Here is a 16,464-nt window from a genome sequence, read left to right on the forward strand (position 1 = left end):
ACCGGGTGAGCAGAGCACCTCAATGATGACGGCTTTTTCCAGCCTTGCCTGTGGTAACAACCTCTTTGCCACCATTAGGATTCAAGGGATTTTTTTTCTTCTTCTTTAAATTGGGTTTTAAGTACGTCAAAGAATTTTATCTAGATTTCCTATTCAGTTCAACTGGTAGAGCTTTTTTCTTTCCTTAATTGAATTACTTATCACTGAAAGTTTAACAACCTCCTTGAAAGTCAGTTGGGAAGGGTAACCGATGGAACAGAACCACATGAACTCTGCTGTTATCAGCTGAGGACCCTACACTTTCACTTAAAGAAAGGGTTTGAAATATGACACCACTGCACAGAGCCAACAGGATAGGAACTGTAGATTTTTAGAGCTCTAAGGGGTCGAGCATTTAGTTCAATTCCTCCTTAAGGACGAGAAACGGAGTCAGAGGGAAAGGAAATGACCTTCCAAAGAGCATAAGGTGGGTGGAAGAATTGGGCTGGGATTCACGTTTCCTGATGTTGAATTTGGGCCCTAAAAGTGCCTTGGACATTAAAAGTTATAACTATGCCTAAAAATAAAGGGGTAATTTGAAACAAAATTGGTTTTGTTTCAGAATTGTTCCTCTTTAAGAGAGAAAAAAGATCTACTCCTGAGGAAGTAGAGTGTTGGTTTAAATAAACCCTCCTTCACAAACCTTTTCGTTAATAATTGAACATTTAAATGTCAAAGATGATTTGAGTATTTAGAGGAAAAACTAACATGAAAGAAACAGGTTTGAACCAAAATGTCTTTTATTTGAATACTGAATACATTCTGTTAGGACGTAAGAGTGTGCTAAGAATAAATTTTTTAAAGAAAAAAATAGCACTGGCAGCAATACAATTAAAATGGAAAAAGCATAATTTCTAATAATTTCAAATATAACACAAATGACAAATAGATACATTAGCATTCTGTGAACTCCACTTAAGAAGTGCTTTATGTGACAAGTTGTAGTTTAAGCTTACTTGAAACATGAGTATTCGGAATTTTCAAAAAATACCAAATATATAGAAAATAGACACAGCAAATGGAAGCTCGTATCATGATTCATTAGACACTTTTAATGAAAACAGTGCTTGACAATTAGAAAACAGTTAAAACTTTGCTTTAGAAAAAAACTACCTCAAACTAATGTTCATATTAGAGGTGACAGTGCTATTTGTGTTTCTAGCATTCCATATTGAAGTTTATCTTTTAAATACAAAAAAATAATGCTCTGCCCATTATAGCAGGATGACATGAACTTAGTTTTCTGTTCCTCCAGATGCTTAGAGCAGCAACAAGACAAGTCTCAGGATCATCATGAGGCTGGATTTAAAATAAAACAAAGACAAAGGGGGAGTCACTTTTATCTGGCATAAGACAAAGGGTCATGCACTCGCCTACCCATTGGTGTTACTAATCTCGGCTTGGGGACTATCCCAGTTCAACCCCTTGGAGGATTAAAACATCCCAGACATAACTGAATTAGCCACTTTAAAATGTTCGCTAAATGAATAAGGAAAAATCAGAACCTGCTGTCCTGAAAACCTTGGATGAGGGTTTATAAGACAAAGGTTTGGGAAGAAACAAACTTTCAAAAGCTAGTAAAATAAAGCAACTTGAAAAAATAATCAAGGACCAACTTGGGGGAGTTACTAGTTACTAATTTAATCTCAGCTACTTTCTATTAACTGAGGCCTTCTTCTGGATGCATAAACCCTACTTTTTTTTTTTTTTTTTTTTCTGATGGAGTCTCACTGTGTCACCCAGGCTGGAGTGTACTGACGCAATCTTGGTTCACTGAAACCTCCACCTCCTGAGCTCAAGCAATTCTGCCTCAGCCTCCCAAAGTGCTGGGATTATGGGCGTGAGCCACCGCACCTGGCCCATAAACACTACTTCTGATTCTTCCCACCAGCAAGTATCACTTTTAGAACAGGGCTATAACTGGAAAGCTGTCTTTTGTAATTACACTCCTCCTCCCCTCCCTGAAAATTCCAGTGTGACTAGAGTAGAAAAAGTAGTAGTGTGACTAAAGTAGAAAGAGGAACATTAAAATTATTCATCACGCTACCACCCACAGAAAAACACTACTAACAGTTTGAAGTATTTCCTTCCTGTTTTTTTTATACACAAACATTTTTTAAATCATACTATATTTGGTTGTTTTTTATCCTGTTTTTATACCTTACTTATGTCACTAAGATTTTCCAATGCCACCAAATCATTTTTGAAAATATAAAAATGTAATGCTCACTCAATATTCCATTAAATGGACAAAACATTTACTCAAATATCTCCTTACTGGTGGACTGTTAGGTTGTTCCTAATTTTTCAGTCTATCGTGTTTTCATTGGAAATAAAGTTACAATGAACATTAGTCTTTGTGCATATCTCACTGCTTTGGAATAAATTCCAAAAAGTGAAAATGTCTATCAAAGGAAATAAACATGTTTATAGCTTTCAACATATAAAGCCAACTTTCCGGAGAAATTTTTAAAATGTTATCTCTAAATTTTTACTTGGTAATATGCTTAATCTCATGGATAGAATTACTGGATCAAATTAAGAGAAACTTGAGGTTCTCTGTTTATCTTTTAAAAAATATTAAAACTTCTCTCTTAAAAACTCTTAAAAATATTAAATTTCTCTCCCTTAAAAACTTGAAATAACTGTATCACATTGTCACTCTGTCAAACTTTCTAAAAGGGACTGAGTATTAGATTTAAATGAACACATTTACTGTCGCAGATGGGTGAATCTTGAGGAAAAATGAGGTTGAGTTTAGCTCTTTCTTCTGAAAAAGGCAAGTATGCCTTTGTGACTTGATACTACAGCAGGATTACACATAACCAGTAAGAATGTTCATGGGTACATCAATATCAAAGACCCACTGAATCCATGCTATCTTAAGGTTTTTACTGTCATGCTTATTGTAACAAAAAGGACTTTGATCTTTCAAATTAAAATTGATGTTTCCCAAAAATTCAGCACTTCAAAACAACAGCAGAGGAAAGTATTGATCAAAACAGCTTTACTTACCTCAAACCTGCAACCAGACCAGCAGGCATTATTTTCTTGGACCTCTTAAATCTCACACCCATTATGGTAGCCAGGAAGAAAGCTGTAACTGAAAACCAAACTAATTCATAAACCAGAGTTTCAAACATGTTATCCATGCTTGTGGGAAAACAGTGGGTACCATTTAAAGCTTTCTAACATCACAACTATTATGGATAGGTACTGAGTTGCCATTGTCTTGAAAAGATAAAGTGCTCTATTAAAACACTTCATGGGCTGGTGGCTCAAGCCTATGATCCCAGCTCTTTGGGAGGCAGAGGTGGGCGGATCACTGGATGTTGGGAGTTCGAGGCCAGCCTGACCAACGTGGAGAAACCTCGTCTCTACTAAAATTACAAAAAAAATTAGCAGGGCGTGGTGGCACATGCCTGTAATCCCAGATACTTGGGAGGCTGAGGCAGGAGAATCGCTCGAACCGGGGAGGTGGAGGTTGCAGTGAACTGAGATTGTGCCACTGCACTCTAGACTGGGGAACAAGAATGAAACTCTGTCTCAAAACAACAAAAAACAAACAAACAAACAAAAACACTTCATAATCTACCTCATCAAAAAGGTTTCTGGGTAAACAAACATGTTAAAATCAATTCCTGAAATATCTTCAAAAGAGAAAGACTTTTTCTTTTTCTTTCTTTTTTTTTTTTTTTTTTGTTGTTGTTGAGACAGAGTCTTGCTCTGTCACCCAGGCTGGAATACAGTGGCATGATCCCAGCTCACAGCAACCTCCGCCTTCCGGGTTCACGCAATTCTCCTGCCTCGGCCTCCCGAGTAGCTGAGATTACAGCCATGCACAACCACATCCAGTTAATTTTTGTATTTTTAGTAGAGACAGGGTCTTGCTATGTTGGCCAGGCTGGTCTTGAACTCCTGGTCTCAAGTGATCCACTGGCCTCGGCCTCCCAAAGTGCTGAGATTACAGGCATGAGCCACCACGCCCAGCTAAGAAAGTCTTTTTCTAACCTAAATTTCTATTCAAAGAACACTCCTTGAAGGCTAGCACTGAGCTTTATTCAACTTCCCTCAGAAACACTAAGTAGTACACTTGGACCCACAGGACACACTCAATAATGTTCAGTTAACTGAATATAAAGAAAATAGTTAATGTATCTTTTACAAGTAAGATCTGATTAATAAAAAAAATACTTAAAAGAAGGCTGACTGGTTTTGTTTTGTAGCATTCCATTTTGGAGAATTTGATGCCTGGAGACTAAATAGTCTAAGCAATGGTATTTTATTCAGAAGCATCATGTCAGCCTTTTTAGAGCTGTACCTATGAAGGGAGAGGTAGTTTTATGTAAGAGATTAGGACATCAATGCCACAGTTTAAAAACAGCTTTCAAAGAAAAACTGTTTATTGATATAAAAAATAAAATGACTGACAATAAGTACTTGTGAACTATTTAAATGCACATCAATAAAAATCCTAATATCATTATATCTGGCTGATATATCTAACATAACCTCATTACTAAAAATATCCCTACACCTTTATAAAAATGACTAAAGAAAAAAAAAACCCATATCTCTCTCTCCTTCAAATATAGAACAATTTTGTCTTCATTTATATTTTTTTCCATACAAGACCAAGGCACTTTGAATAATATATCAACTAGAGAAAATGTCCTTGGCAGAGTTTTCTAAACCTTCACTGCATATCTCTTTCAAGTGAGATGAAAGTCAAGTGTCCTGGTGACTTTAAACACACAGGTTTCCATTTTTTCTGTGGCTATTCTCCCATTAAGCTTAACAAGGGAAGAAGCTAAAAAAGTATCTGCCTTGCTTTTTTAGGTTAAGTCTTAAGGCAGTGTAGAATCTAAAAGCTGTTTGTGTATTAAATGAAATAATGCAAGGCTCTCTCTTTTTTAGTTATTCTCATAGCAATGTGAAAACTATGTTAAATATGCATTTAGGGGAGTTAGCAGAAAATCTGAAAATGATTCCTTGCTTTTCCTAATTCAATTTTTCAGGTAACAGGTTTTTATAGAAATATTCTTCTGAGTTGGAAGGCCTGGTAGCAGTAACATCATTTTTTATCAGGTCTTTCTAGAAAGGAGTAAGTGTTGTATTCAGCCTCAACACATGCATATGGCCATTTGCCATTTGACTAAATATGTTCTAGTATATCTAGCATAGGGTATCAAAAAGATCACCTCCAATGTTTGAGTCTCTGTAACCAGGAAAAAAAGCCTTACTTACACAGTGATACTTTTACATCTCGTTTGTCATTGGAGACACGGTAAGCTCCATAGCCAGCCAAACATCCAACAAAAAGACCAGCAATCAAAGACAGAACACCACCTGGGAGGGGAAAAAAATATGGGCTCACAAAGAGAATCCCAAAATGAAAGGAATTCATTCCATTACTTCTAGTATGATACGGGCACCTTCAAATGTATTCCTACTTGGGCACAGTAACTGGACAAAGCCAAATTAAGAATAGGCCTCTTCATGGATACTTTCTAGGAGATGACTGTTTCCTGCTGAACCCAAATGCAAGGCAGAGGAGCCCTGTGGGTGCAGCAGTGCAGGCGGTTAGATGTCACTTGGGGGAGTAAGAAAACCTGCCTTGTGCTGGTGGCTTGGACACTGATTGCATGATGTTGGGCAATTATTTAACCTCCTAAGCCCTTCTTTTTTAATTTTTTCTATTCTCCTTGCCTCCTTTTTACAATGAGGTTGTGATGATAAAAACTAAGATGCAAAGGTATTTTTAGTTTATAGAGGTAAAGACAGAAGTGCTATACAAACCAAGTAATGGTTCCATCCTGAATAATTAACAAACCTTCAAGCCTCAAGATGTCAGGACTCAAGGACTAATGGAGGCCCTACCAAGAAAGAGGAAGAACCAGAGCACTGACCCCAGCTACCCAGTCCCTATCCCATGCACTCACCCCACCAGTACACTCCCAGCCCCCAACCCATACACCCGCCCCAGAGCACCGTGACAAACACTAAGCACTTTCTGTGCACTGGACAGTGGGTTACATGCCAGTGACACTATAAATAAGACACACACAATCCTTGCTTCATGGAACTCACCCTATTTAGAATCTATTGGGTTAAAATCCCTTGGGGGGGTAGGGTCAAAGTATCTCTATTTTTAAAATATCCATTGGAAATTCAAATGTGCAGCCAGGGTTAAGAACCACTGCAGCACATACATGCGTACACACCCAACACACACACACACAACACATAAACACAACACACAAAAAACACACACCCGACACACACACAACGCACAACACACACATCCCACACAAAACACACACATACCACACACACAACACACACAACACACACACACACACACACACACACACCCACACCAGAGCAGCATCCTGAATGAGAAGACAAACACGTTAGGTTCTAGTCCTAACTCTTTCACTTGCTGGCTAAAGGACTCTGGCTAAGTCACTTAGCCTCTCTGAGTTTTAGCAGCTGTAAAACAGGGTTCGTCATCCATGCCATATATACATATAATGGCTTAGAATGTTACAGTTGGAGATAATGTTAAATTATACATTGTTTCTTCCAAAAGCTATTCTTCAAACACAGTAAGATGATCTTTTAAAAACATACATCTGGACAGGTCACTCTCCTAATTAAAAACCCTTAGTGCTTCCCAAAACTCTTAGGAAAAAAATCCAGTTTGCTATTTTATGGGAACCCTGGCCTTCTTTCAGTTCTCTGAATATACCAAACTCTATTCCTCATGGCTTTTAGACATACTGTTCCTTGTGCAGACTGTTTGTCTCTGCACTTCACGTGGCCAAGTGCAGCTCACCTTCGGATGTCTGCTTAAGTGTTGACTTCTCTGACCCACCATTCTGAACGAGGGCCCCCGTCATAGTCTTCCACTATTCCTGATCATACGTTTATATGCTGTTCATGGATTGAATGTCAGTCTGCCCTTACTCACTTGTGAGCGCCATTCTTTTTGCTCATTGCTGTTTCCCCAGGGTGAGACACAGGGCCAGGTACATAGGAGCACTTGATAAATACTGATTTAATGCATCCCTGTTATGGGTCATATTCAAGCAGAAGATACCAGATAAGGATATTGTTAAAGAGATTAAAACATTTTCTGAAATGCACAACTAGGTGACCATTAAAGTGTCTTTCCACCTAGAGATTCTATGATGCTCTTTTCTGTATACCCTGAAGATTTCTTAACTGTGCTCCCCACCACCACCATACACACACACTTAAGTATGTGGAGAAAGTGGCAGTGTCTACACTTCAGTCTTGATGAGATCAGACAGCAAACAGCAGGGGCAGGCTCACCAGCAGCAAGAACCAGGAAGGTTCTTGAGAAATTTCATCTTGCCTGGGGAAGGTGGCAGGACTGTGAGCTGATTTACAAGAAAGCCACACTATTGGAAGGAAGCAAAGATCCTGAGAACAAGCTCAGTACCCCACAGTGGGGGCTACAAGAAAAGCAGCTGTAAACTCTTTCCTTCCCACTTCCTGGGAGGCCTGATCTGGGTGGGGCAGTCGTGGAAGAGGAGTTTTAAAAGGAGTTGAAAGATGCCTCTGGGAGCTTCCCTGCAGGTGCTCTTGTGGTCCTCAGAATAGCAGCCTGCCCAGCAAGCACACCTGAGCCTCTCTGGAGGGATGGCTGTGTCAGTGCCCTTCCCTTCAACTGGAGTAGAAAGGTGTAAGGTCTGGTTCAGCCCTAGCGTGGGAGAAGGCAGGAATGCCATCTGGCCCTCTTTCGCTCTGGGCACTCAGTGTTACCTGGCCTAAGAAGAGCCTCCATATCATAGTGTCTTCCTGGTCATCCACCTCTCTGGAGACCTACCTGGGAGGAGGGGTGAGCCCAGGCAAGCACAGTGGTCAGCATCCTGTGTCCCGCCACTGGCTCCCCTCTCTCCCCACTGTACCCCCACCAAAATAAAAATCTATCAGCTTCTCCCTTTAACCCAACTGGTGTCGCACAGCTGGTCTAGTTTAGGATTTAGATACATCCATGTCCTCCCACCAAACACCATTTCAACATCACATCTTTCACCCACCCAAGATTATTCTCAATAACTATCCTGTAGAAGGGTCTCTTGACCCAGCTACATAGGACTCATACCTAAGGAAGCTCTAAGTCAAAGGAGAGTTAATTCACCTTACAGACACATTCTAAGACATTTGGGCCACTGGCAGCTTAGAACGTAATACAAAACTAGAGTACAAAACTAGAAAAAGGTATTATGCCTCATTGGTTCACAGACTTCCCACTGGCAGGGCAGTAGCAGCAGAAAAAAAAAAAAAAAGAATATTAACTTTATTCTATGCCAGGCACCATGTGAAATGTGTACCATGCATCATCTTATTTAATCCTAACAGATTAATTTACAGGTGAGGAACTGAGGCCCAGATATTGAAACACCTCACCTGAGTATCAGTGTTAGTAAGTGGTAGTGTCAAGGCTAGAATGCGGGAATGCATGATTCTGTGGCCCATGCTTTTAACTCACATTATACTACAAAGTGAGCTTCCTTGTGAACCCATAATACCCTTGGGGGCTTCCAGGATCACTTAGTGGGGGGCTCTTGCAGGAGGCCAAGGAACCATATTGTGCAGGTGGACAACAGCAAGCCCTTGAAATCAGAGACCTCACAGCTAATGTAATTTCATTTGTTCCCACCAGCTGGTAAACACTGAAGAGACTTGAGTTAGAATAAAATGATTCCTTCCATTCCAACACACACACACACTCACTTTCTCTCTCTCTCTCTCTCTCTTTCTGCTCTGCCCACTGTCTTTCCACCTCTCATAAAGACAGGCAAAAATGCCCAGATGTTCTTTTCTATTCTGTAATAGAAGTTATTTAGACATTGTCTTTGACAATGAAATTTTTTTTTTTCAAAAACAACCTTATCAGCATTTTAAACTGAGTCCTCTTTAAAGTAGATCATGTAACATCAACCTCTGAGTAGTTGGTTTATAGGTCTTACTTTGGTGCCACCATCTTTTTCTCCTTCAAATACATATCTCTAATACATACATTAAGACAGAAACAATGAACAAAAATCCAAGGTGAATTATAGGTTTTAAGGAATCAAAGATGGTGGTCATTTCTACCCTGCCAGCCCCCCAGCTATAAGAGCTATACTGTGCTTCTGGTCTTTGACTTCTTAGCAGCCTTTAATGAAGGAAGCTAACTGGTAATCATGTAGACCAGGCTTTTTCACTCAAATTCAAGTCAACCACTGCCACAAATACAATATCCTTTGAAATAAAAAGCTTCATTTAAAAAATTTCATTAAAATGTAAGAGACGGTTTGTCAGAAAGACGATTAAAGGTTGTACATATATATATATGAAACATAACTAGGAGACATCATGACTATAAATGATTCTAAAATAAAAATAAGATAAAAAATCTTGACCTTTCCTTTTTCTCCATAAAAACCCTTTAATTGATTACCTCAGTTTTTTTCCCCCTCTTTTGGACAAAGGTGAAAAGACAACTTTGGATATGATAATTGAATATTTAACAATGTTTTCATTGCAACACACAGGATCAATAGAACTCAGTTTTTTGGTACCACGATTATGTAAAGCAAAAAAAAAAAAATCCTCATTTAATAATAAGCAATGGTCCTGAGGGAAATTAAATCAATTAACTATGCAACTGATAATGAAGTGAAGTGAGAGTTTTGTGGTGGAAAAGAAGCCCAAAACCCCCAGGTTGGAACACTCTGTTATGCCCAACCCCATGGAAGCCTCTTCCTTTCATGAATCCCTTCGATAACATGCTGGTCTTCAGCCACCTCTAAGGCATCTTTAGCTTCTCATCCTACTTACAGACCCTCAGATGACCTAGCACAACCTCCAAACCCCCCACTAATTCCCTTTCACGAAAATTTGGGTTAGGCTTACCTCTCCGCTTATATCCAAAAATGCTTCCAAATGTCACGAGGGCTGCATAACCAAAACCGATCAGGTCCATTGGCAAGGTTGCAATTCTAAAGCAAGGGGGAAAGGACAGATTATACAAAATAAAAAGTTTTGGGTATGGAATGTATCTAAAAATGATATGCTTATATGGTTTGGCTGTGTGTCCCCACCCAAATCCCATGTTGAATTGTGATCCTGAGTGTTGGAGGTAGGGCCTGGTGGGAGGTGATTGGATCATGGGGGTGGTTTCTAATGGTTTAGCATCATCCCCCTAGTGCTGTCTCATGATAAAGTTCTCACAAGATCTGGATGTTTGAAAGTGTGTAGCACTTCCCCTTCATGCTCTCTCCCACTCCTGACGCCATGTGAAGATATGCTTGCTTCCCCTTTGCCTTCCACCATGGCTGTAAGTTTCCTGAGGCGTCCCCCAGCCACACCTCCTGTACAGCCTGGTTGAGTTGATTAAACCTCTTTCCTTCATGAATTACCGAGTCTGAGTGAATTACCGAGCAGTGTGAGAATGACTAATACAAAGGCATTCCACAGAATTACAGAAATTAATTTCTCTAATCTACTAAAGAAAGGGAAGTTCAGTCAGGCATGGTGCTCATGCCTGTAATCCTAATATTTTGGAAGACCAAGGCAGGCATCTGGCTTGAGCCCAGGAGTTTGAGACCAACCTGAGCAACATGGCAAAACCCCATCTCTAGTAAAAATACAAAAAATTAGCGGGCTGTAATGGCATGCACCTGTGGTCCCAGCTACTCGGGATGCTGAGTTGGGAGGACTGCTTGGGCCCGGGAGGTTGAGTTTGCAATGAGCCGTGATTGTGCCACTGCACTACAGGCTGGGTGACAGAGTGAGATCCTGTCTCAAGGGAAAAAAGAGATTCAAACTTCACCTCTCCCAACCCTCTGCTATCCCCTTCATCCTCATCACTGTTAAGCACACTCCAGGGGATATCTCAAGCTGATTCTCCTCTGCCTGTCTTCAATATCTGCCATACTCTCAGCTGTTTAATTCTTTCTACTTCCCCAAATAAAACTTCTGCTCTGGTCAGCCAGGTCTCTTCACTGAACTGGGACACTACAATCTTCACTTTTCACTTTCCTGCCTGAAATGTCCTCCCTCCCTGTCCACCTCCAAAAGCCCAACTATCCCCTGTACCCCACCTCCCTTTGAATCTTCTCCCCTGACTTCTACCCTTATTAACTACCTCCTAACTTCCCTAACTCTAGCCTGTACTATCAAAGTGATCTGGAGCAAATGGCTTCTTCCTCCTCTAAATTCCTTAACTTCCACAACTCCATCTTATAATTCTTTTATGTTTGTAGATATTAGTCCTCCATTCTTTACAGATGGATGTCTTCTTAGAGATTGAATAATTCAGTTTAAACAATGGCTTTGTCATTAGTTTCCTTGCAAGACAGCTCTTCTGTGGTAGCAGAGACATCCACACTTAATCAATGGCAAATCACTAGAGAATACAATATAGCCCCAGCATGAAGTTAAATGGATGACAATGACATCCTACTGTGCATCATAGCAGCAGCTGAAACATACCCGGTAGTGAGAAGTCCCACTGAAACCTTGCCCACAATTCTCTCAGATGCAGTAGATAGTGTGCCAGCCACAGGCTAGAGATGTGGCTACCGGGCCTCGGACCATGCCCGTCCCTCACCCTGAACTCTCCCTGCAAGTTAGGAGAATAGATGAAAAGAGTTCTGGAGTTCCATACAGCTTTTTAAGGTCTAAGATTCCTAGTGGTGCCTTTATTTCTGAGCTTTCTCACATCTCTATTTCCTTCACAGGGAAGGTAATTATCTTTGTAAACATAAGGAATGCTACATGAGATTCCTTGCATATTTTTACAATTTTCTCATTGCTTATCATTTAGGTTAATGGGCCTTTTATCTCCCACAGCAATTGGTAACAAATTAATGTAGAAGAACAGAAAAAGGGGCCAGACGAGGTGGCTCACGCCTGTAATCCCAGCACTTTGGAAGGCAGAGGCTGGTGGATCACCTGAGGTCAGGAGTTCAAGACCAGTGTAGTCAACATGGTGAAACTCCGTCTCTACTAAATATATATACAAAAAAATTAGCCGGGCGTGGCATGATGGTGCATGTCTGTAATCCCAGCTACTCAGGAGGCTGAGACAGGAAAATCCCTTGAACCTGGGAGACAGAGGTTGCAGTGAGCTGAGATTGTACCACTGCACTCCAGCCTGGGAGTCTCAAAAAAAAAAAAAAAGAAGAAGAAGAAGAAGAAGAAGAAGAGAAGAGTTTTGAGCTGATCTCAGAGTCATCAACTAGAACTTACTATGAAGAAGGGTATGGGGGAGGGAATCTGAGGCACAGGAGATGACAGCACCAAAAAGGAGGCAACAGTGAAAAATGCTCAGCATCTACAGGAAGGAGAACTAAAACAGGAGAGCTCATCTGTGCCCGAGAAGTGGTACAGTAGGATGTAACATGTAGGGAGAAGCTGGGTCCAAAAACCGTTTGCTGACTGAATGATGGCTAAACAAATAATAATAATAGAGAGGTTATAATATTTTTGATCAATTACTATGTGCTAGGTGCCATTCTAAGGCATTCTAGGTGCCTTACATGTATCAACTCATATAATCATGACCACACCCTATGGTATGTACTATCATGATTATCCTCATTTTCCAGATGAGGAAACTGAAGCACAGAGAATGCAAGCAATGCCCGAAGCTTATACAGCAAAACAAAGATTTCTGACTCGGGGAAGTCTCAGTCCTAACCTCTATGCAACATCACCTCTGGTAACTGAGTTAGCTGCTGAATATGTAAACCAAACATATTCTTCAGAGTTTTTAATTCTGGATCAATCACATGCTCTTCACAGCTTAAAGTTGTGACCACGGGGCACTGTGTTCCATCTGGTAACTTACCGTGTTCAGCCCCATGAACTTCTCATGTTTGGTCCTACTTACTACTTTCTAAAGGAGCTAACCATATGCTCTAAAGTATGCTTATCTTTAAACCTGATACCGCCACTTACTAGCTGTGGTAACTCAATAACTCAGTTTCTCCATCTTTAAAATAGGGATAACAAAAATATCTACCTTATAGGATTGTTCTGAGAATTAAATGAGTTAATACTGTCAAGCACTCAGAACAGTGCCTTGCACATACTGAGCACTCAACAAATACTAGCTACTCCAATAATAATGATTCTTCTTCTCATTCACCCTTACATCTATTTTGAGCTTGACGTGTGTAGGGCTATTACTATTTCAGCACACTGAGAAAACTGAGGTAGGGTGAATTTATGATTTACTTAATGAATCATACCATAGTATCGTAACATATATTTGTACTCAATTCAACTTAACAGCTATTTATTGAGCATTGTCTTTGTGCAAGGCAGCAGGAAGCAATGGTAAGTACTTAGATATGGCCTTGGTCCAGTACGACACAGCTGTAGGAGGCAGATGTGTGAATGAGCCCTAAGAGGAGAGGTGTGGGTACCATAACAAGGAGTGGCACCCAGCAAGGACTGGAAGCCTAAGGAAGGATGCCCAGATAACACAGGGTTCCAGCTGGGACCTTGGAGAGATGTTGTGCCAAACCCCTATTAACCTCAATAAGGAAGGCAACAGGTTCAAGAGGCCAAAAGAGACCCAGAGCCAGCAAGCGAGACATGGGGTTTCATTAGGGGCTTACATACAGAGGAGGGAGTCCAGCGGCGGTGAGCTGCGCAGGAAAACAACTGCTTGCAAACATCATGCAATTTCCGTAGCATTTTCACTTAACACCCTCCCCTCAATGACCTCCTCCTGGCAACCTTGATTTAACTCAAAATTCAAGGCCTCAATTCCCCATATGGCCCCTGTTCTATGGGACAGGTGGGGCAGGGGCTCAGATGTTCTTCATAGACAAGCAACAAATCTCTGGGTTGGGCAGGCCTGGGTTCCCTAGTTCAGAAAACACATTCAGGTTCATCTGCCACACAGGGTCATTCTAAGGGTATGCTTTAATTATTGCTGTCAGGTGCATTTACCCTATAGGGGAGCATAAGTCAAGTGAAGAGGGTGGCAGGGAAGGGTGTTCCTGGCAGAAGGGAGCGCATGTGCAAGGCCCTAATGGCACAAGGAAGCATGTTCTCAAAATGAAAAGTGCAAGGGGCTTGTGAAAAGAGAGGGAGCTGGTGAGAAAGACAGGGCTGTACACCCACATAAGCCCCGTAAAGGGAGTCTGGTTCTGCCCTAAGGGCAGAGAAGGATCACTGAAGGGAGCCTCACAATCAGATTTAAATTCCAGCAAGCACTTCCCAGTTGCAGTAGTGAAGATGGGTTGTGAAGTGAGGCAGGGAGATACATCGGGAAGCTGCTGCAGTAAAGTAAGCAAGATCTTAGTTGATAAGGGTAGGCTTATCTAGAGAAATGGCAATTAGAATGGAGAGAAGGTGGGCAGATTTCAGAGGTTCAGGAGGTAGAATCAGCAGAATTGAATTCGAGGAGGGAAAGGAAAGTCAGGGGTGAATCAGAGATGACTCACCCCTAGGTATCTGGCTTAGACCATTAGGAGAAGCAGGGAGTCAGGGAGCCTCATGCTATTCTGAGACAGAAAACATGGGAACAGCAGAGGGAGGTGGTTAGGAATGATGGGACATTTGGAGTGTATTCAGTCTGAGATGCCCAACACACAGGAAAACACCATTACATACAGATCTGAGGCTTATGAGAGCACTTTCATTATCAGGTGTAACTTCTAGACCTAATTGTCTCCTAAAGCCAAGTAGCTGTTGTAAGATTAATTCCACTCCATCCTGAGCCCCCCAGCTCTTCCTGCGATCTTCTCTTGAGGATCCATACTCTTTTACTTGGTTGGGATTCTCTCGCCTCTCAGCCAGTCAAGCTCCTTAAGGGCAAACCCAGGGCGCACAAGGCAGGTACTTAAAATACTTGTTAAATGAATAAATGAGTGAGTGAACCAAAGGAACAGCTTCTGCCTGAAGACATTCTGTAACTGACCTACCCAATACAGCTTTATTGCGAGGAAACAGGCAGCTCCTTAATCTCCTTAGTGAAGTGACTGTTGTTCTAAGGAGGCAAAATAAATCTACTCCCAATGCTTGTAAGAAGATTCTGTTCTCAGAGAGAATATTCAGACAAAAGAATCACCTTTTCCATGACGGAGCCATGTGGCCAGGCCAGAAGGACACATTAAAGCCAGAGGCTGTGTTAACATGAAAGGGATAAGGTGGGAGAGGATGTGCACAGCACATCACACGCTCTCATCACAAATGCGACGCTCAAGCCTTGGAAGGGCTAGAAAGCATCTTGGATGCAATGCAGCAAAACGATTTACTATACCAGGTACAAAACAAGACCGACCGCCCCAAATCCTCCAAAATTTGGAGAACTAAGAGATTTTCAGTCAACTGTTATATAAAAAGCATTTTCACACGCTAAAGATGTAACAATTACCTACCCGTGAGCTCTTGGAGGGCACAAAAGGCACATTTTCGAGTGGGGTCTGGGTAATGCTGGGAAAGTTAAAATCCTACCAAGCATTTTGCAATGGTCCATGAGCCCACCCCACCACCCCAGCTCCAGGAAGGTAGGAGGCAGGATAGGTGGGATATTTAGGGATACCAGAAGGCAGAAACTCGGGAAATTCCCAGGAGGAGGAGGAGAAAAATGATACCGGGGAGGTAAGACCGATGCCCTGCAAAATCTCCTCAAGGTCCTCTGCATCATCGTTTGCTATACAGGTTTGGCGCGGGGGAGGGGATGCCCAGTAAGCAACGCCCCTTATATTTATGCGGTTTTGTAAGAAAATTCAGAGCAGGAAGGTCTCCATTGCGGGATGCACAGCTCACCTGCAGCCCGGAGCCCTCACTGCAGCTGAAAAGACAGAAGTCTGGGGCTAGCTGCCGCCACGCGCGGTACCTGGAATCCGGAAGCAGTCTCCGCGCCAGCGCTGTCCCACCCGGCGCCCAGCCGTCTCGCGCTGAGCAGAGGCCGCTCCCTCCCGGAGACGCCCTCTCTGCCGCGCGCATGCGCTATGTCCCCTCTAGCCTTGCAGGGCTCTGCCCTGTCCATTCCCTCCGGCTGAATCGGGTAGGCGTGTAGGTTAGGCAGCAGCCAGGGGGCCCTGCGCTGCGACATCCGGGCGGTAGCCGGACCTGTTGCTCCGTCTATCCTACTTTTGGCCCTGTCCTGGAGCCAGGGCTGGGGTTTCCTGCCTCCCGCCTGACGGAGCGGGACTGGCGGGAAGCATATCTGGATGTAGCCAAGATTACAGAAGGCGAAGATTTTTAAGTTAACTCCATTCATCATTCAAGGGACATTTCCAGAACCTCTAAAAGGCAACCCAAGGTCTCCTACACACCCTCCAGCAGACTGTCCCCATTGTCAGTGGAGGGAGCTAAGGTTCAGTGAGGTCCAGTGACTTAGTTGTCCCAGGTCAGAATCCAAGTTTGCCTGGTTTCAAAGCC

At 42.1% G+C, this 16,464-nt stretch overlaps 1 protein-coding gene across 4 annotated transcripts; it reads right to left on the reverse strand.

Moving 5' to 3' along the window:
- Positions 1–761: 761 nt before the first annotated feature.
- TMEM14A (transmembrane protein 14A) lies at positions 762–16,011 on the reverse strand. Of its 4 annotated transcripts, none has more exons than XM_011960231.1 (5): positions 15,847–16,011; positions 9,970–10,055; positions 5,287–5,388; positions 3,055–3,142; positions 762–1,338 (listed from the first exon to the last, which is right to left on the reverse strand). In XM_011960231.1, exons 2-5 carry the CDS (start codon positions 10,037–10,039, stop codon positions 1,299–1,301), a joined length of 300 nt encoding a protein of 99 aa, XP_011815621.1. In that variant the 5' UTR covers positions 10,040–10,055; positions 15,847–16,011; the 3' UTR covers positions 762–1,298. The 4 variants fall into 4 exon arrangements, with proteins under 4 accessions (XP_011815621.1, XP_011815623.1, XP_011815620.1 ...); XM_011960233.1 differs by having other exon boundaries at positions 3,055–3,136; positions 15,847–16,005; XM_011960230.1 differs by having other exon boundaries at positions 3,055–3,154; positions 15,847–16,005.
- Positions 16,012–16,464: the final 453 nt, after the last annotated feature.

Source organism: Colobus angolensis, unplaced genomic scaffold (assembly GCF_000951035.1).
Source record: "Colobus angolensis palliatus isolate OR3802 unplaced genomic scaffold, Cang.pa_1.0 Scaffold51, whole genome shotgun sequence".
Taxonomy (NCBI): Eukaryota; Metazoa; Chordata; class Mammalia; order Primates; family Cercopithecidae; genus Colobus; species Colobus angolensis.

Bases quoted from the DNA above. Each gene is read 5' to 3' on its own strand.
- TMEM14A (XM_011960230.1), bottom strand. From the start codon at position 10,039: ATGGACCTGATCGGTTTTGGTTATGCAGCCCTCGTGACATTTGGAAGC. The intron at 5,389-9,969 runs GTAAGCCTAACC...TTCCCCTCCCAG, and splicing joins TTTTGGATATAAGCGGAGAG to GTGGTGTTCTGTCTTTGATT. The intron at 3,155-5,286 runs GTAAGTAAGGCT...TTTATGAATTAG, and splicing joins AGATGTAAAAGTATCACTGT to TTTGGTTTTCAGTTACAGCT.